The sequence below is a fragment of the Anser anser genome, assembly GCF_964211835.1.
Source record: "Anser anser genome assembly, chromosome: 6".
Classification (NCBI taxonomy): Eukaryota; Metazoa; Chordata; class Aves; order Anseriformes; family Anatidae; genus Anser; species Anser anser.
The window spans coordinates 15,815,937-15,838,170 of NC_139726.1; the positions used below are offsets into that span (position 1 = coordinate 15,815,937).

The 22,234-nt window shown below is 38.3% G+C and overlaps 1 protein-coding gene across 3 annotated transcripts in view; it reads right to left on the minus strand.

Annotated features, from left to right (window-relative positions):
• The window catches only part of MYLK (myosin light chain kinase), a 210,112-nt gene that overhangs the window by 144,008 nt on the left and 43,870 nt on the right, over positions 1 to 22,234 (minus strand). For all 3 annotated transcript variants that reach the window (XM_083841334.1, XM_083841331.1, XM_083841332.1), the window contains one exon: positions 4,411 to 4,568. In XM_083841334.1, coding sequence (XP_083697460.1) covers positions 4,411 to 4,560 — 150 coding nt within the window. In that variant the 5' untranslated portion in view covers positions 4,561 to 4,568. Of the gene's footprint in view, positions 1 to 4,410; positions 4,569 to 22,234 lie in introns of those variants that run through there.

Genomic DNA, 22,234 nt, shown 5'->3' on the forward strand with positions numbered 1-22,234 from the left:
GCTCCCCCAGATTAGAATACCAGACTAGATTTAGTACGTTGACAACTTGGTTCTGGCAATGGACCATATATGATGGTTCACATGAAGCAGAAAAACAACCCACACTGCACTGTTGCCAATTGTGCAATGCTTTATCCAAGGAGAAAAATTCTTTCCTGACCCCTAGGCAATCAGTCTGTGGTCTGTAGCATGACATTTGGCTGTTCCTCTCAGGCAGAGCTGTAGCACAAGTATTCTTTAGGCTCGTAAAATTAATGACCATCAATACTACCCTCAAAAATTATACATACATGCAGCCAAAGCAGGTTGAATTAACTGCTAGCAGCAAGCAAATGCAGAGGTTAACATCACTCTGGACAGGGAAAGGTTTGTTGGAAACTGACTTGTCAATTTTTACTGCTTGACATTCAGTGACGTTAGAGTAAAGAACAAGAAGTGTTCATGCTATAATTTTGATGTGTTCAGTCCGTTGCTGTTTAAGTTCAGCAAAATTATGTATGGGCAGCTAATCACATAGTTACTCTGCTTCCACCTACACCATAAGCAGGAGTAGACTCAGGGCAACATTCAAATAACTGCTAAGTTCTACAGTTCATCCAGTGATGTACAGCTGCATTAGAAAGATACACAAAAATTATTCAATATTGCAAAGCACTGATAAATATTCCAGTGATTCCAGTTTCTCCATCAGAGAAGCAAACAGCTTAAAACAGAGCCTGGTAACATTTTGGCATGCTCTCCTGTTCCAAAAGTATCTTAAAAAGTACTGACAGACAAGGTAGAATGCCTTAGCACATGGCAGGGGTTACTTCCCTGAGCTGTTCATCTCACATAAGACATGCAATGGAGATCTGCCTGTCAATCAATTGCGAAACTACAACACAATTTCAGAATAATCTGGGAAGATTTCCCCACCAAGCACCTCAGCAACTGACTGATGAACAACTTAGCTGTCCATGCAGCAGAGGTTAGCGGAGTGCCTGGGGAAGGTAACCTTGTTTTAGCCTAAGTGGTTCCACTCCTCAGTCAGATTTCCAGGCCAACATCATGTTCATGTACTTGCAAGTTGATAAGCTAACATTTTACCCCGAGATCACATTAGGAAACTGAGATTTGCAGTCAGACATAGATAAACTTGCTGAGATTTTAGCAAGAAAAGCAGGGCGGTAGTGGGAGGAACAGAAAAAAATATATTAATGTTAATGGCAATTCCAATTCCTTTCCACTTCCCATTTCCTACATTTATGGGCTATTTCTCAGTTTCTACTCTCTCCTTGATCTTCAATTGCCATTTCACACAATTTGTCTTACATGCTGTTGGAAAGAAAAGCAAAAAGTTTGACTCCAGTGCTCCCTCTTTCTTGTTCACTTAGTGAAAGTACAGGATCACCACAATAACAGATTTATATCCTGTCTTGGATTCTCAAAATGTTTGTTCTTTCTGATAAGACAGATTCCACTGTGGAGGAACTCTTTGAAGAAAATCTCCTGTCTAGCCATTTTTAAAACTTTTTATTTTTCTTTAGCCTAAGTCTAGTTTAATATTTATACTATGTGATGAAGCAGAGTACCAGCAATAGACCCTCATAACATCTGTAGCTTATTTTCCAGGATAGAAAATACTAAGTATGTTCAGTAGCTACCTCTATTACTAAATCATATTAATTTCTGTCCTTCTGAACCTCTGGAACATTGAAGTAATGGAAGAAACTACATTCTACAAAGTAGCTAAAGATGGTCCCAGATGATATGAGCTCTGAGGCTGCAATCTAGAAGGACTGCAGCTATTAAATGACGGTGTCCTTCCAAACTGTGGCATTGTGTCCCCCCTCCCCCTATCCATGTTACTAGACCAGGAACACAGTAAGACATTCATTTGGACCCAGCAGTTATAAACAACAGAACCAAACACAAGCTCCCCAAGCACTTTACATTATAAACAACAGATCGCACAAACTCAACTTTTATAGGCAGTATAATCATTATAAAACTTGTTTTTCTTGCACAAGATAGTAAGGAGAACATGCTGTGCTTGTATTACTCTGTATTTCCAATTATTATAATGTAGGTTTTTCTCCCTCCCCCAGATTTGCAAGCTTGTATCTCAGCCTCCAACTAGAGTTGATTCCAGGGAATTTGGAACTAATGCACAATGATAAAGATTGGCTGTTTTATGTCTACAGCTGTGTTGTATGCTTCTCAGCTGCATTAGCTGAGAGAAGCAAAACAAAGCTGCACTACGCAAATACCAGACAATACTCAGTGCACAGCAAGAGGCTGAAGTGCCAAAGACAGTGGCTGTAATTACCTATCTTGGCTTGCCGAGCCATGGAATACAACATAAGGCAGTCTATCTGCCACAAAGTAATTGCAGATCTCATATGTATTTCAACAAAGCTGTAGTCTCAACGCTCAGCACTTAATAAAGCACTTTAAGCAATACAGGTTTACTTCATCTATTTGACATGCATTCAGCCAGTATATTATCATCTGCATTTTAAACACAGAAAATTAAAAGATTCAGCCATTTTCATATAGCAAAAAGGTAGAAATGGAATTTAGATTTTCATCAAGAGGTTCAATCCAGAACTTCCATCAAACCATCATTCCTTCAAGGAACTTAAGTTGTTAAGTTTAATTAGTATTGAATTTGTGTATTTTATCCAAGCTACTAAAAACCCTGCATAGTTTACCCTTCCCATGTTCAAAGCAACTCTAAAAAGGGGATGGATATCCTCGAAGAATTAATATTTTAAAGCTAGCTCTGAAAAAAATATTCAAAACAGTGATGGCACTCTAACTTGTAAGACAGTCAATTTTACCACTGCTTTCTTTTGACAAATAATAAAAAGTCTGCAGAGTGAACGAAAAATTGGAAATACCCTACTTGAGTCTTTAATTAGGAAACATAAGAAATGTAAAACTAAAACTTAGCAACATCACACAATTCAACTTTCATTTCACTGTACTGTTATTGCTAGTTGCAGTGCTGTCTGGAAGAACCAGTTGTGGTTAGAATAGTATTGTACACAGGTATCACATAAATAAAGTAGCAACATGCCATCTTTTCACTGTTTGCAACCAATCAAGGTGAAATAATGAGAAAAAAAAAAAAAAAACAGTAAGAAAGAGGATGTTCATTGGGACCAGCCAACATTGCACACACAGAGAGGTACTCTGGTTGGTATTCCAACATTCCAAGAAGAAGTAGGCTATTTTTGAAACTAAAATCAAATAAAATAAATATCTAAATGTTTGATTAAAAAAAAAAAAATCTGCTCTCTGGCTCAAACGCTTCCATCATTTTTTTTTTATTTTTAATTTTTAAATGAAAAATGATGACTTTTCTTCAAAAAGTCAATTCCAAGAACTACTACTGAGTTTTAGTTTTGCACTTAAAATTTGACATACTCCAGGAATTTTGTGGTCTGTTCCTGGTGGAAATAAATAAATAATTAAATCCTAGCCTGCTTTTGCATAAATAAATAAGATATATATCAGATGCCCTCTACTGGCCCTCTGTTTAAGTTAGTTTCAGAAGTTATAAATTTCCCAAATTCCTTTTAGCTTTTTCTTTAGTTATTGTAAAGTTGCAGTTTCCTGCCTCTATCAGGGAAATCCCACCACTTCAAAGATTAGAACTGCATTCAGTTTGATAATATAGCTGTCAGCACTCAATCAGAGCATGACATGAACATGGAGGAAGCTGAAAGGGTTAAGAGGGAAAACTGACAGCCCCAGGAAAAAGATTTGGATCAAGGGAGAAGAAAGGAAGATAAACAGAACAAGTACGAGACCATACCAGGGTTGAAGCATGAAAAGAATATGGATGCTGGTAAGGACAATTCAGTGCCTCAGTTGTGAGGCAAAGGGGAGAACATGGGATCCACATATGCCCACGCTCTGCCAGTCTGTCCTCTGAAAATGCTTTCTCCTTTCAGATTAGCTACATGTATGGCAGGTGGTGCAGATACAAAAAAGTCACAACTCGCTTTTACAGATTAGTAGCTTAACTACCAAGAAGCACATGTAACACAGTTAGCTTTGTTCTACACGTAAAGCTTCAGAAGCAGGCAACTTTGGGAGGCATCGAGATCGATATGCAGTAGGAGAAAATATGCTCTGTGATTAGAGACAGCTCCTGAGGCAGTTTTCCACTGATACTTAGCTCAGTGCCTAGGATGCTCATCTAGGTTAACTCAGCACACTGTCAGGTTTTGCAACGCTCTCCTCTGCTCAGAAACAGACCTGCCACACTCCTGCCCTCTCAGGAATGGAAACACTGGCGTATTCTTCTTAAGTAGAGGTCCCATATTGAAGAGGCAATTTCACTAGCTTTGCAGACTATGAGGTAGCCTCAGGAAAAGGCGCAACCAAACAAAGAAGCCCTCCATCATCTCCATTTCTTACCTTTCCCTCAAATCTTGCGGTGGCTCCCAGCTGCACCCGGATATTCCGAGGAGGAAGAGTAAATGCTGGTGCCTCAGCAGGAACTGAAGGGCTGAGTGTCAGGGAGGTTTTGGATACTCGAGTAGTTGTCACCAGTTTCACATCCCCCATGATGTGGACTGTAAAAGAGAAACACAAAGGGTAGTGTAGAATTTACGACCATTAATTACTTACAGTTGCAGCTAAGAACCAGATCAGAAGCAGATTGTTCTGTATGTATGCTATATGCATATACATAGAGTCTTCAGCCTGAAGAAACAAGTGCTATTTTTTGGGTGGGGAGCTGAGACCCAAGAAGATTTCCTGGTGTGCCTACAGTTGTTACAGGGTCACAGCCTTGAACTGAACTCACTTTGAACTCTCCAGTCCCAGGCCAGCTCCTTAACCAAGGAGTCATCCTTTACAACTACATTAAATTGTAATAACTTACTTCAGGAGGATATTTTTGCAATATGACTTTGATTTTCCTGGCCTGGAATACACCAAAATCAATAAGTCTCAAAAGCAGAGCCAGTGTTAAATAAGTCTTATGAAATAAAGAGACCAAGAGACCTCTGTTTGCACTGGAGTTAACTTGTGAGTGGGAATGTGGAAAATCTGATTTTTCATATCGTGCTTTCAAGATCTTAAGAAATAACTGGATATCTCCCTCCAAAGTACTGCTAGTACATAACAGATACTTTTGCTGAAATTCCAAGTCTCTGCTTTACTGCAAATCCTTCCACAGCACATAGACTAGTAAAATAGCACCAAATTTCTTGCTACAAAACTGGCACTTAAGAAATCTCTTTATAGATATCTGCTTCAGAGGTGATTCTTCTGCTACACACCTCATACTTCCCTAAAGAAAGCAAAAAAAAAAAAAAAAAGGAAAAAAAGGAAAAAGCACTATTATGTTTGTTAAAAAGTAAAAGCTCAGGTTTTCCAGAAAAAAAAAAAGTAAACTCTTACCCTCCTGCTAATTTCTTGAATTGTCTGCATAAATTAGATGCCCCTCTGTAAAATGTCTATTTAATAGACAAGTTTAACAAAGAATAAAACTGAGAAATGGCTTGACTAACCAATAGATCATGTTGAACCTATAAAGAACACTGGCCTTGAAACAGTCTTTTCGATCTCAAGACCACTGCATATTTGCAGCTTCTACAACCAACAATAGAACCTATTCCATGAGTTTTCCCTTGCAACTCTTTCTGAAAACCTCCAGCTTTTCTCTGAGTACAGAGGCTGAGAAGAGCATTTTTCAAAACTGACTAGACAATTTAGGAACACAAACCTCATTCATTTCTATTACGACGTATACTCTGCTGTCATGTGTGCTTCGGAAAGCCAGTCTGAGAACGTAATACTTCCATCCAGCACACCTGACATGTTCAATAAACATACAGTGTGACAATCTCAAGAAACACCTCTTCATTGTTAAAAAACTGTTTAAGAGGGGAGCTCCTCTCTTGGAAGTTACTAGGCTGGAAGTCAGATGGCTAATCTAAGCTACTAGTTTTGGCTCCTTCACAGTCAACAGAGAGAAAGAGGCACCTCCAAAGGTTGTTTTGTTCTAAGATGAAGGAACCACAGAGCTTTCTTGTTCACAGTGTGCACCTCTTAGAAACCATGGTTTAGAAGGCAAATATTTCCAAGATATCAGTTAAATTATGTATGTACACAGATTTTCTAAAAGTACTTTAAAATTCCTTCCTCAGTCTTTCTAAGAATCTAGGTGACATGGGCTTTGGATTTCTTCTGGAATGGTGTTAAGGTAACTTTTCTGTATACCAGCATGCAAAAGAAACAAGAAAGCCCTCTAGCATTTTTAATGATCGAAATGCTTAGACCAACATGTAAATGGAATAAAGATGACTCTCTAACCATGATGCAAAGTTTTAACCTGTAAAAAATTACACAAGAGCTAATCTTGCAGAGAATCTGTGTACTGGCAGCCAGTCACTTGAGAACTCAACTTAAGTCTCCCTTTCTAGTGTAAATAACTTTTCAAAATGGAAGGAAGGAAGGAAGGAAGGAAGGAAGGAAGGAAGGAAGGAAGGAAGGAAGGAAGGAAGGAAGGAAGGAAGGAAGGAAGGAAGGAAGGAAGGAAGGAAGGAAGGAAGGAAGGAAAGGAAGGAAAGGAAGGAAGGAAGGAAGGAAGGAAGGAAGGAAGGAAGGAAGGAAGGAAGGAAGGAAGGAAGGAAGGAAGGAAGGAAGGAAGGAAGGAAGGAAGGAAGGAAGGAAGGAAGGAAGGAAGAAATAATTTTATCCTGATTTATCACAGAAACCATATGAAATCATAACATAACTTTAATTGGGAAAAAACCGCTTGTATTCCGCAGGCAACAGAGATGAAATCATAGACTTCTTTCTTTTCTAACAAGTTGATGTAGCACCCTAAGAGACAGAGAGTGACTGTCTCTCCCAGCTGTAGTTACTCCAATGAACAACCAAAAGCTTGAGAGAAGTATTCATTCAATTAACTGTTCTTTCATTAAGGACAATGCTCCAAACTCAGTTCTCAGATAAAACTATAATTTATCCCAGCAGACTTTCCATCAATTTCACAGCTGTAAACTGATTCCTACCAACCTAGTATCTGTCAGCAATTTTTTTTTTAGATTGATTTTTCTTTGCAGATAAAGAACACACATTTTTCAAATCACTAATTACTATAAATATCAACTGATCTTTTATCACTTTTGGTATTTGACACTGATAATTTTGTATCTGCCTACATTTTTTGAGTTGGCTTTCATCCTAAATTGTATTTCTCATTCTCTTTTCTTCTGTTCTCCTTCAAAACGTGCTTTCTTTAATTTCTCTTTTCACAAACGATCTTGACTGTTCAACATGCTCAACTTACTACTCAGTCTTCAGATTTTCTTCCCAAATGTTCTCCTCTGCTAAGCTACCCATTTCCTTATCCTATCAATGCCAAAATCTGCAATGTCCCTCTAGCTGTGAAATCAGTGATGTCTCTCTAGCTCTTAACCAGCAAATCAGTCTGCCAACACAAACCTACAATTAAAATTTTCTGACCACTTGCAATAGTAACGATGTGCCAGGTATAATGCAGGTATGATGAAAATCTTCTCCAATCTGAAGATGTTAATACGTTTGATTCCATAACAAACCGGTAATAAAACTTATCGTTCTACACATATCTGTATCAACTTCCCAGAGAATTTGAAAAACAAACAAAGAAACAAAACCACCAACAAGCAACACAAAACAAAACAGCAAAAAAGCATGTACTCCCTAAACCGTGTTAAAAAATTAAAACTGCAAGAGCAGTTGAAAAAACTAAATCACCTAGAATCCAATTCAAGCTTGATATTCACCTATGTAAATGGAACTCCATTTTGGCAAATGCCATTAAAATGGCCAAAACAACTGAGAGAGAAGACCACATGCACTGCAGATGTTCACAGGACAATTCTCTAGGGTCCAAAATGTTCAAGAAGTGTCTACCCCTATGTACAATGCACTGCTTATGCAGGACAACTTTAAGGAACCTTGTTAGGCAGGACCCCTGCTCACACACAGAAACCTCCCCATGGGGTTATGCTGTGAGACAAGATTCAACAACTATATGAAGGAAAGCCACCAGCACATGCCTGGAAAACAAGCTTCATCCAACATACACTCATCCTTCAAGCACCAACATGCTCAAGTATGTATGGACTGCATTGGACAAGAAGTCCTCTGGCTGGAGAGATCATCTGAAGAAAAGACTGAACTAAACTCCAACAACATTTTTCCACTGATTTGTCTGGTTTTTCAATTAAGCTCTACACTATGTGGATTTAAAAAAAAAAAGGGGGGGTGGGGAAGGGGAAAGATAAAAGGAAAGGGAAAGGGAAGAAAAAAGAATCAGAGTTGGGCAACTAATACAGGCATTCGTACTGGTCAGGTTACATTTCTTTTGCATGTTGGTAACATGCCAGAAATCGTCAACAAATTGATGCCTAACATTATAGTGAGACTGTAATGTGTAAAATAAAGTAATAGCTAGTCTTCTGCATAAGGACATCTTGTGTGGATTTATGTTTTTATAAATAAAATGTCTAAAAAGGACTGAATTTACCAATGAATATTATCTCAAGTCAGCACAAGCAGTTTTCTAGCAACATAAGCCTCTAATCATCCACATTTAGCAGTCTGACTTTAATTAGCTGTGTATGCTGAAGATGTTTCTAGCAAATAATTAGGAAGTATTTTTTCAGCTTAGAGGATGTTTAACAATTATGTTCCCAAACAAATAAATAAATCCATGTTGTGCGGTCTGGTGTTAATATGGAACCACTATGTCCAAATATTTCAAGGAAATAGTGTTCCAAAAAACAAATCTTATTCAAGCTTAAAATTTGATAGGCAGGAAAAAAAGCAGGCACTTAAAAACTATGGAACACATCTAACTGGTCGTCTTTTATGTAAGGAACTTTCTAGAATGAGCCTCTCCCTAAGATCTTTTTCTTAGCAAGCTTGCTGCTGAATAAGATTTCAAAGATGCTGCATGAACTCCTAACATTTCATTTCACATACTGTGCACACCTAAACTATGGTCTTTAAACAAAACCAACTGTAACTGAAGTTGCAATACAAACATTGTGGTATTAAACATAAGAGAAAACCAACATGCAAATGTTGGCTTGCAGGCTAGTGATGTGGTTAGACAGCATTTCTAATCTGGATTTTTTTTATTCTTAATCCTTTCTAAAAAGCACATAAATCCTTACAAATTCTCACAGTGTGCCCTCTAATCTTTCTAATACCAAAGCAGACTAATGTGTTTCAAGCATTTTCTTCTGGGAACAAATCTCTGTCACTCAATACTCTGCTCACAAAAATAAACCCAAAAAAGCAAACACTGAGAAATCCATCTCATAGTTTTTCTCATCCACTTAGTTTATATATGTAAATACTTACCATCAGCTCCCTACATAACCATTTAATTATACTAATTTCCTTTTACCAAGTCCTTCCTCCAAGGCAGAAGAAAAATGAGTTGCAGAGAGGACGTGTGTGCGTATAAGAGAGCGAGTGTGTGCAAATGAGAGGAAACCAGAGCTGCCAGTTGAAAAGCCTTTATTGGACTTACTGATATTGCAACTCTGCTTAGTGCAACGTAAGCAGCACATTTTTTCTTGCTCCAGCTTTTCTGTTATTTTAGCCAGACTGCCCTCAATAACCTCTGAACCATCTCTGAAATCTGGACACTATCTTTTGAGCTCTTTAAAAATAGGAGCAAAAGGCCAGCCCAGGGGTTGGAGCATTTGTCTGCTCTTTGGGAGCCCTGGTTGAATTCCATGCTCTGTAATGGGACTGCCTGCATGACCTCAGGCGAGTCACTAAGCCTCTCTTTTGCCATGGCTCCCCATTTGTGAAGTGGGGATTATTTACTTCCTTACCGCAAAGAAGTGCTATGAGGATAACTATATTAGAGGGTGGGAGTCAGGCTACAGTAACAGAACTATATAAATAGCATAGCCAGAAAAAAAGGGGGGGGGGGGGGGGGGACGACACAAAATTACCATAACTTACAGGAAGCTGGATCTCATTATAGATTTTTTTTTTTTGTAATTCACCAATGGGGTGATGTTTTCAAAAAGCATGCATTTTAAAACACTAGGTAAAATTTACTCCCTTACACAGATCACTGAATTCAACAGTTTTGCTAGGGACTAAATATCATCCCTTATGCTTTAAAACCTTCGGTATTTCAGAACCTGCTTGACAGCTTCCTCTGTTCACACACCTTATTTCCTCTCTTACGGTTTCTTTCTTTGGCACAAGGACTAACATGTGGTTACCATACACCTATACAAATCTGAACACACTCTCCCCAGAACTACAGAAATGAATTTTTGCAGCCATGTGACTTGCGTCTATCTTTTCAGTCTTACCTTACAAGACCACATAAGGCTGTATCCTGTCTCCTCTCAGCCAATGGTACCCAAGAAACGGCATGCAGGGAGAATGATAAACCACAGAGGACCAGCAAAGCAATTCAGGTGATAAAGTCACGTGTGGATTTAGCAGGCAAGAAGAGGCAGAATTGGAACAGAAAGCAAGGAATTCGTAACCCCACCAATCACAGCCATGCTCTAGGCAGCCTCTCCTTGTATCAGTCCTGTCTCAACTTGACTGGAGTTTCTTCTTCCATTGCCTCATACATAAATGACCATCTTATTCTCACTGGTTCCCTGCCTACCCAACCTCTAGAAAAGCCTTTTCATCATAAAGTTATTCAGGGTGTTTTCAACCCAGACCCCAGAATGTTCAATCATTTTCCTAGTAAAATTCAATAGCAACTATTAGCCATGCCAGTAGGAACAGGATTAGACGCCAAACCTTCACACACAACTCCATGTTCCAAAAATTTTGCAAGCTTAAGTTTTGGCAACGCCATGCGTGTAAAATCCGAGTATGTTCCCACAAAGTGCGTTTGTGTAACTGTCCTACACAAATGGGAATTACAGGCCAATTTGTGATTTGTGCAAAAGCTTTGCTGTCACTTCATTGAGCCTAAAAAAATCCAAGTTACAATTTCATTTGGGACCATTATGTCAAAGACTTTCCCAGAAGTAAGCAAAGTCTTCAAATCCGATTATTTCAGTGCCTTGTATTTCACACTCAGCAAGTCAGCTGTGAGGCTTTGCATCAGCAAGAATCTTGGTGGTGCATCAGAAAAAGGACAGAACAGGTTCAAACTCTTCCAGGTGCTCATTTTAACAAAATACTATTGCAGCCCATGTATGGTATTTCAGACACAATAATGTTCTCCAGGCTGCTTTAAAGACTGAAATATTGTCAGCTCTAAAGAAGATGTATGTATGTGAGACTGTGGTGGAGAGCTTGAACTATTAAGTACAGTAGGAACTTTCTGAAATGAAGCTAGGTCATTTTCTTTCTTCCTTCTCCCAGATCTTCTCTTTACCTACTTGCTTGCATGACGAAGATGAAACAAAACCAAACAAAAACAACGGTGGTGTTTTGTGGAAGATTTCCTTTATTTTACTGTGTCTTGGGCATCCCTGTAAGAACAATGACAATTCCTACCTATTTTTTCAGGGCTGCTTCAAGGCTTAGTTCATCAGTTTTTATGGAATATGTGAATCACAACTACTGTAGAAGTGTCCATAAGTAAAAGTGGCTAACCCCATGTGACTTATTATTTAATATTTAACCTAAAAGCAGCCCTCTTTGTTGGAATGTCCATAAAAGAGACAAAAAGATACTGTCATATGGTTTGCATGACACAGAGAACTGAACCACTTTTACCAGATAAGGGTTAAGAGAATCTGTCTATCTAATCAAGAAATTTGGTCCTTCTTTTAGATTTGCATATCTGTTGCAGCATGGGCTTTATCCTGCAATTGTTTCCATGATACAATCACACATCTGTGTGAGGAATTTCATCCTGATCTTGTGAAAGAGAATAATTCAAGATGATGCTAATTGACATTTACTTATATGTAATTTTATTAGAGCACTAGAAGGCTGGTAGTCAAACATCCTTAATTACTTATATAAACCATAAAAAAAAACACCCACTTTTTTCCAAACAAAAAGAAAACCACAACCTCCTTATCCATCAGTTTGTGCTGCTGAGCCAGAAAATCACTAGCAAGGATGCGTGTTTCTTGCAGATACTGCCAGTTGTAACCATGCTCTAATTTTCGTCAATTTAACAGTTCTATTTAGGGTACTTGACCATCCCAGGCCCACTAAGCTGTGGTTACCTGACTTGTACAGACATCTAACTTCACCTACTGTCAGTAGTCATGTTGCTGAAACAAACCACATCTAACAAGAGCCGTGATACCTACTTTTGTATAATCACACCTTAATGGTTTATTGCTATATTAAAGTAGCTGCAGAGGGTATTTCAGGTATAAGGAACGATACAGAAAACCATACGAAGAGAGAAAGGGATGTGTGCCTTTGATAACATATATTTATCTTGATTATAAACAGACAGGCTACATAATCCAGTTATTCCATAACCACTGAACGTTAAAATTTAAGAAAAGAAAAAAAAGATACACATTACAAGCAGCTGGACATGCAACTTAAAAGAATGCAATGGCATTTTAAGACTCAAAAATGTTTAATTTGAAACATCAGATTAAGGAGCTGTAAATCAAGACAGACCATAAGAAATACAACTTCTTTGCAGCTGTTATCTTAGAAGAAATATGAGCAACTAAATATGACATGTATTGGGCAGGTTCAGTAAAGCACCCATACCTATGAATTATTTTATAGCAGCAAATTGAAGCCAGAGGGAAACACAGATGGCAAACGGGATGCAAGCTGGGCTTGTTCTTGCTGATTCCAAAGTGGCTTCCTATAGAAGAACACTGTGGAGGGTAATTCAATATGACTTCAAAACCTGCTACAGTTCTAGTTTACAAGCAACGTAAAAAGAAAAAAAAAAAAGAAAAGGTAAGACCTACAGAAAGGTTTTCAATGTACTAAGCAGCAGATCACTGTCAATAAAGTTCTACTATTTATTCTATAAGGATCATTTTCAGTACTCAGTATATACCAAAATGTAACACATTAGACTTGGAAAGGTTTGGACTGAAAGCCTAAATCTGAATTTCATCATCGATAACCGATGTCATAAAAGAACAAATTTCTAAAGATATCTTTTGTGGTCCTTAAGAAAGAATTTTCAGGATTTGCTGAACAAGCACTTTGCACAATTTCTGGAGAAAAAGATTTTGCCAGTCATCATCTTGCCAATGAATCTTTACATTTAATTTTCACCTTACATAATTTGTTTCACAAGTACAGAAAAGAACTGGTAGAAGTTGGTGCTGATGATAGAAACATGCATGAGATAAGTCAAAGATCTTCCAAAATTCAGGGATATTTCTGGGTGCGGAAATGACCTTGATCACTGAACAGCAGGACATTGGACTACTACCCTGTTTTTTGGAAGAAGGAAAGTGGTAAGGGCAAAACTGGACTCATTATCTCAGGGGAACATAGAACCCTACCTAGTATTTAAGGAAAATCTCCTTTCACTATTCAAACAGTACAGAGCTTGTGACACCTTTAAGGAGAGCAGTATTTAAACTCCCAGTCTGTTTAGGAACACATTGCCTTCAGTCTTCGGGCTGTACTTCAGATATCTAACTCCCACTCCACAGTCACTGGCCAAATCCATGAGGAGTGCTTGTGGGGAAGAAAGTTAAATCATTCCCGTGTTCATGATACACACCTGCAAAATGCCATCACTTTCTAAAAATTCAAAACAACTGTAGCTGTTCTGGAGTTGGGACAAAAGCCAGCGTGCCACATGGAGAGGTAACTCCTTCTTGTCCATCTACCCACAAAGACGAACCTGATGGGATACACTGGCGAATGAAAAGCAATCTGGTTTGAATGGGGAGCAGGCAGCGAAGCCACAGACTCATGGGTCCAAACCAAAAGAGAAACACACCAGGACAAGCACTGGCACTAAAACTCCTGGGTTGGAAGGGGAACCACAGCAAAGACTGAAGTTTTCTGGAGACAGTTTTAAGCAGCTGTTTTGAGAGCTAGCTGTATGTTTCAAAAAATCTTCTCTATCCCAAATTAGAGCAAAACCTCTCTCCACCGCAAGACTAAACCAACCATTTTCCAAGTTAAAAGCACAACTTCTTATGTTTGTAAAGGTACCTACAAACAAATTAAAAGAAAATAAAATCAAGATGTCAAAACTCCAAGGACTGAATACAAAAATAAATCTTTTAATATGAAAGATAAAATCTATTTATTTTGTAGTTCCCATTTTCTGAGTGCATGGTTCAGAAAGGCTCTTAGCAAAACTAAAAAGTTTAATTTTAGATGAAGCTAGCATGGGACAAGTTTTGTAAGTTTTAAATAATAAGCTAGCTTGGAAAAAAAAAAGACAAAAGCAAGAGCTTATTGACTTGCCTAGTACTATACAGCAACAAGGGACAGAACTTGGGAAGTGAACATTTTGTTTGAGATACTTCATGAAACATGTCAAGACAGGCAACCTAAAAGAAGCTAAGATTGTTTTCTCCTGATTATTCTTGCTTTACCATTTGATTTAAATAAAAGAAGATTCATAGTAAAAGTCATGTTTTTGCAACGTCTTAGTGGTGGTAGAACATTATGCTAAACCAGTAGTTTACAGCAAAGTTGTCTTCTCTCTTTTTTTTTTTTTAATTATTTTTCTTTCAGGTTCCACTTTTCAAAGAGTAACCACAAGATTAACTTTCCTTGATGGTGATACTGCAGGTGGCCAATTGCTGTTGCCCATTTCCAAGCCAGTAGGGCCATAAAGTTGCATGAAAGGTGAGTCATGGAAGATTTGTGGTTCATAAAGCACAGAATATTTAGCCTCCACATTTTGCTTTGTGATTTAGTTTCAAATACAGCCAGAACTCAAAAACGAAAAAGAGACCCAAGTCTGCCAAGTTCTATGCCATTTGGGAAAATGAACACATGCACTGTACTGGCTGAGGTGTGTGAACCCCGGGGTAGCATTGGAAAGAAATCTGTTCACTTCAGCCAGACGTAGACTGGGCCATGAATAAACACCACTAAGTTTCAAATTATACTGCAAATACTTAATACTAAAGGAATTAGGTTCTTCGTTTGAAAGAGCCACTGGTTCTTCATGCTGAGATACTTTGTTCAAGGCCAGATTCTGTGCTGCCTTCCATTCTATGAAGTCCCATTAACTGTCAGCACAAAACCTGGCCCATAAGCTCTCCCACAAGTTTATTTTTTCTGGAAACTGCAGTTTTGTTCATGTATGCAAGCCAGAATCCTTCAACAATCATCTGTTACACGTCGATCTTTCATGACGTATTTGGCACCGTAAAGCAAATAAAAACACTACCTTAGTGAAAAAGTTATAGCCTAGATGTGAGATGGGCTATACAATGACAATTTTTTATTTTTTTTAATTTTAGTTACCAAAGAGGCAGTTGGTTTTATTTCATAAAAGCACCTAAATTACATGCAGAACTTACTGCTGCAAGATGCTCCAGAAAGCCAGCCAATTGCAGGCTTGACAAGAACATCTCTGTTAGATTGCAGAAGAAATCTTTCTACAGGGATGACAGCCCTCACAACTTCAGGATAAAGCAATATGTACTGGAGAGAACAAACTCCTTGTTGGTCCACAATGTTCTTTCACCCACATTACTTATCAGGCACAGGACAGCTTCCTATGGCCTTTTTCTTGTCTCTTTTCATAGAAAGAAAAGAAGTAAAAGCTTCAAGAGTGCCATCTCAAAGAGATCTATACCAGAGACTATGAAAAAATTAAAGCAGTCCTTATACGATGAAATGTGAGCCCCTATATGCATCATTTGAGCTGGAGACTTCTTTTCTAGTTTACCTCTACTGTACAGGTTTTAGCAATGATGTAACCAAACAAGAGCAGCTTCTAACACTGAAGCCACCCACCTGCTCTTCTTGGAGCTGGTTAGGTTCCATATCCAACACTGCATGCTGCACTCAAAGCTTGAACCAGCTAGAGAGTTTTAAAACTAGCAAATAAAAGTTGTCATAGGTTTTTATAAATTCTTGTGTGGAGAAATTCCCCAATTGGGCCCCACTAAGTGCAGAAGTTAAGCTGGTAATTATATTGAAACACTTAACAGCTTGCTGCAAAGAAAATGAAGAAAAATTAATTCTCAATGGGAAATAAGACCAGAAGTCATAAGCTTTTAATTGTACCAGGGATGAATCAATTTAGACAGTAAGGAAAATGTTTAAGAATTGAAGCAGACCTGGAAGAGATTGCTTAAGGAGTCTGTGGAGTTTTCAGTGCTGGAAGCCATACAAATGTCTGTCAGGAATGACATGTACAATTGATTTAGCCTTGGACATGGGAAAGACTGAATGGCCTTCTGAAGTCCCTTCCAATCCCATGACTCTATGGGTCAGCTGACAACTGATGTTAAATTTGGAATATAATATAGGACTTTCACATGCTGGATATGGGCCAGCAAGACAACTATTACTCTGTAGAGAACACTATAAAACTGAAAAGAAATGACTGTTATAAGGTGAAAAAAATCAGCCTATGAAAACCACAGCAATATCAATATATAAATCATTAACGTCGAAGGGCTTACAAGAAGGAGGGAGACAGAAGGAATTTGGATTAATCTTACTTAAGCGCCAGTTTGCAAATCTCAGCCAAATGTCCATTTCTGATAATAAGCAAATACAATTTTCATTTGAGACATGTAGACATGAAGGCAAAGAAATTAGTGCCTTTAAAGACATTTCCCATTTCCAACATAAAGAAGCTGCCCTGGTATATTCAAACACCTTACTGTATAAAAAAAACTCTTTTACATGCTTACTGGGCTTGCAAATCAGATAGATGCAGTAAATTATACAGATTACAACAGATTTATTCAGCTGTGTTCCACAAAAGCACACATTGCATGGTCTTGAAGCTATCATCTTAAAAGCGTACGTAAAAGAAGATTCATATGTGAAACAGTGGTTTGGAGCCCCTTCACATTTCAGTGGGGCTGGTATGAGCAGAAGACTGGTTGGATTCAGTCTGAGATCCAAGTCTGTCCTGACTGCTCTGCTTCCTGCTGGAAGACAAGCCCAAGAAGGGCCCATTTTCCTTCTTCTGCAATGGAATTTCATTAGGATGGTCTTGTCAGAAGATCTGGGCCCCATCCAGAACTTAACCCCTCTTTACATTGTATCAATGCTCAATGAACATACCAACCTTTACTCTTTAAGGAGGGAAAAAAGTGGTATAAATAATAAAATCAAAATCCTTCCATCATGATCACAAAGCACAAACTTTCCCACTCCCCTTTAAAAGGCCCGGGTGGAGCAAGGTTTATCACTACAATGTCCTGATGAAGATGTTCAGCAGATGCTTGATCCTGTTTGTTACCTCAACTTATCTATCACATTGACAGTAACAGGCATAAGCTCTCCTCACTGGCAGCAAAAGATAGGAGGTAGATACTTCTTCATGCCACTTCCAGGCAGAAGGGATGTGTGGCAAGGAGAGAACAGAGAAGAAAAGGAAGGACTGAGATTACGAAAAAAAAAAAATCAGGAATAAGAAGGAAATTGACAGGAGATTAAATTAAAGACAATTCTGAGGATGCAGAAAATCACTGAGGTGGGGAGAAGAGGTTGGTCACAGGGAGAGAAAAAAAAGAACATGGGATGAAGACTTTCAAAGGCCACCTAATTTTCAGCTGAACTGGCAGTGTGGCTGAGAGTCACAATGGCTCCACTGCTGAATCTTATCTTTAATTGAACTAATTTCAGGATACAGTTACTCACTTAATTTGTCTAGTTGCCAGTTTAGGGCAATTCTCCTTTATATAACATCCACCAAACTGCTCTGAATGCCAATACTGAAAATGAGCAGGTCAGACAGACACCAGTTATCTGAGTGTTTATACAGATGTGAATAAAAATGTGAAACATTGATATTAGAAACAGAGAAATGTATTATTCACTTTTCTAAGATACAACATTTAAGGATATTTTTCAATAAGGAAAAAAAAAGCTTGTTCTTCAAAAGCAACTGGCACTTCACATCACATTACCTTTTTTGTATCTCTCTTCTATATATAAAAATTGTTCATGTTTTCTCTATTCTCTCCATTTCCTTTTTCTTTCAGGGATTTCTTCTTTAATGATAGATTAAGAGAAGCATCCCTCTCTTCTCCTTAAATTACCCCTCCCCACCACCGCATTGAGATACTTAGGCTTAGCAGACTAACATATTGAATCCCTAACCAAGATGAAAATTTAATCTCTCTCCATCAAATTTATTCTCACAATCTATTTCTGCCAAGGAGGACAGAAAGTAAAACCCAACCAGTTTGTTTATTTCTCTCTCTTTTTTTTTTTTTTTGTCTTCCTGAGCACATATTTTATTTTAGAAGTAATGTATCTGAGGTAAACACTAGACAAAATAACATTGACTCACTTCAGTTTCACCAGAGGCAGTAGAAAGACTGCCAGTTCCTTTAGTGGCACCTGAAGAGGGAAGGAGGCCCAAGGCAAGCTCTTCATTTACAAGCACCGGCCAGGAGACTTGTGCTCATTACAGAGCTCTGCAGTCTCTGAAGGCCAGTTTAGAACTGGGCACACTTCTAAACTCTGCACAGAAGCTCTAAACCAGATGTGCCTTGGAGGACCATTTATCAGTCAAAAAATTGTCTAAGTTTACAAAATAAGAACACATTAAAAGTAACAGTAAGCCTCAGTTCTAGGTGTCTGTGAAAGGTTCTTAATTAACCTGGAAATAACAAAAGAAATGGGAAACCTGAACTTTGTTTAGTAGTAATGGGATTATAAAAGTTCAAGGAATTTTGTAAAGCTTGTGGAGAAGGTTTGAGAAAACATCAATAAAATCCATACCATTTTTCCCCATATGCAGAGTCTGTTCTCCTGTGTCAGGAAAACCCAGAAAGTCACCCTAAGAAACTATCACACACAGCATCAAACTGGAATCAGAGTTCTGCAAACCACAAAAATCCCCTTTCAGATAAAAATCCCCTAGTCTAGAAACCAACACTATGAGGGTAAGGGAGAAGGACAGAAAATTGCCTTTCCCAGTGGACCTCCAGATGCAACATAGACACAATTCTAGGAAAGGGTGGTTTGATCAGTAGTGCAAGACAACTTCTTTTCTTGTGTACGTTTTTAAAAGAGAGACAGTCATTTCCAATAAAAGACAGTTAAAAGGATAATCCATATCAAGAACCAGTAAACAGGCAGCAGAAATCATAGCACTGAAAACTGCAAAGGTACACAAACAAAGTTCACTGGTCTTGCTGAGGAAATTCCTGGAATATTTGCACCTCATGTGATACATATCCAAGTCTGCTGATCTTGGAATGCTTGGGCTTGAGTTTTAAAAGATGTCCTCAAAAATCACATGCAAAATAATTGATTGCTGAAAGAATTTTGTGAGAACAAACACTTAGGAAGAGAAATCAAGCACTTAAATATGCACTTTTTTCTTAGGGAAAAAAAAAAGGGAAGAAAACTGAGTTGTACCTGAGGGAGTCAGAATGAGAATTTTATTATTATTATTATTATTTAAACATCAAGTATAGGTTCTGGGAAATCTAGTTGTGAAGGAGAGAAAAAGATAAGTTAATTAAGAAAAATAAGACCATATGAGTATACAGACTAGATGTGTGTACCACAACTCCAAATCAATATGACAATATTCTGACAAGTATCATCATATATAAATCTCTCACCGACTGTCTCTGGGGTCCACAAAATAGGAAGCTAAGATGGTAGCGAAGGCACAAAGACCTTTTCGCTCAGCACATCCTAGGCTGGCAGTGGAGTTCCTGGCTTGCCACAGTATCAGAGCTTGTATTGCCCAACAGCCAGTGCTCAGGAGAACGTTACATGCTACAGCACAGGAAAAGTTCTCTGATGCCTCAAATACTTTTCCCACAAATCCAATCCTTTGCTACTGTTCCCAGCGGCCAAGGACCTCTTCCCTGTCAATATATCTACACCTTCCTCTCCAGTGTTGCAAAATATTCAGTTAATTATTAAATGATCTATTCACCTGTGCTTCTGCTTAGGCAATTTTTCACAGTATCTTACCTCTGGCTACTCCAATGAAGCCACAGCTATATTAGGTTTATAGGTGTCCCCCTGCCTCATCAGCTACATCTCTCCGATGCATCTTTTAGCTGCATATCTGAACTCTCAATGACTTTAGTGAAGATGCAGAGAAAGTCCATAGAAGAAGCAGGACCCAGTTCTATTGCTGGCCGTGGGCTCTGTGAAATAGTGTTTTCTTCAGTTCTTAAACAGCTGAACAAGAACTGATCTAGGAAGTTGTGCCTTTCCCATGTTTATCATCTGCTTCTTTCCCTGCACTTCCTCACAGCAGTACTCAGTCTGTTGAACTCTGTTGAAAAGCTCATCTCCTGCTTTCTGAAGGATTATTTTTTCTCCCCTCCAGGGTGTGCATGATTCAACTTAACGGTTATTTTCCTTAATACCTTCTTGATTCCTTGCATCACTGTGAGATCTTCTACTGACTCTTCCTGTCTTTTCCATCTTTCCGCGGCAGAGATACAATGTTCCAGTGACATCACTGCTGGATGCATATTTTACAGACACTACTACTTATTACTGAAACAATAAATACCTTACAGTGCACTAGACTATTTAAAATTAAAGGTAAAGCACAGAAGCCAGACAAGCACAGGTAAATAAAGCTTTTTTTTTTTTTTTTTTTGGATTGGTATTGTCATGTTTTCGTAAGGGACGGGAATCTCTTAGGGTAAGAAGCTAAGTTTGCAGCTGGTACAAATCAGTATATTTTCATAGGGTCACAAAAGTGAACCAGTGTACACTGGCTGGGGATCTGGTAGCACATCTTCTGTAAAAGTTTTGGCAGCTCAATGTAAACCCATTAATCATGAACTACAGTACTACAGTTCTGTGAGATCTGCAATCACAATGACCTGGCATTATTTATTCTATTTCTTATCTGGCAGGAAAAAACAGCCTCTAGGAATCTGCCTGGTGAGGTACAGGACAAAGGATGATTTCTGCCTCTGAGGCAACAGCCTCATATTCAGAATGACTAAGTTATCTGAAACCAGAGATAGAGTAGCTAACAAGATTTTTCTTCTTTAGATTAAATAGCACAGTCCTGTTTTCACATGGTAGAGACATTTCAAAGCATCCTTTTCATTGCTTTAATAGATAACCCCTAAATAGAGTAATCTAGGCAAATTCCACAGAAGATCTAGTAATCTGAATAGTGGACAGGGAGTCCAAGTTTCCAAATTCTGCTTCTGATCTTGATTCTCTCTCAGTTTGTGATCTTTTCCTGTCTCCATTCTCTTAATGCACCTCCCGGTTAGTGAAAGAATGCTATTCATCTTCGAGATGGCTACGAGAGTTGTTTTATTTTTGAAGTACATTTGACAACTTGATATCAAAACCCTGCTGCAAGAAAACAGTAGAGCCTGAGTCTTCACGTTCTAATCATCTTTATTATTTGCACTGTAAGTGCCATTCATGCCAACTTTGTATGACTAGGAATAGGAGCCAAAGAATTTATACTTAAGAAACTCTCAGCAAGCAGCTTTATAGACATTCAGAAATGTAGGATGGCTATAAAAGAGATTATAGAAATTACACAAGTTGTTATGAGGTACCTGCTGCAGCTTTATGCTTTGTTGTTAAAGCGAAGAACACAAACAAGTTTGATGCTTTAAAGTGCCAGATGCAGTTTTGTTTAGAGGATGTTGCAACCCAAGTGATCAGAGCCAGCAATTTTATTTGGTTGGTTCTACAGGATACATCAGAATGATTCGCCCAATAAATGACAATGAAATAAGCTTTTCTAGGATCCTAGAAGATGATATTGCACTGCATGTTCAACAGAGCATTGGTATTTCTAATGCACAGAGTCATGGACACAAAGCCGAAACTAATTCCCTTCTTGAGGAATGAGGGGAGAAAAAAAAAAAAAAAAAAGAGTCAAGACATATTAAAAAGACTCAGAACTGCCCAATTTTCTATTTTAAAGGTTTGGATATGAAATTACAGCAAGAACAAATAACAGCAGGCTCCAAATAACAGCAGAACTCCAAGTAAGAATTGATTTGTTAGCAAAACAGTCAAGAGCAGCTTTTCCCAGCACTATTATCTAAGCCCATGAGATATCTGAAACAATTATTAACTGCTTTCTACAAAGAGGTGGCTGCTCCTGTGCTGGAAAAACAGACACTGTTCTGGGTTTATTGGTGCTATGCATGAAAAGAGATCTGGG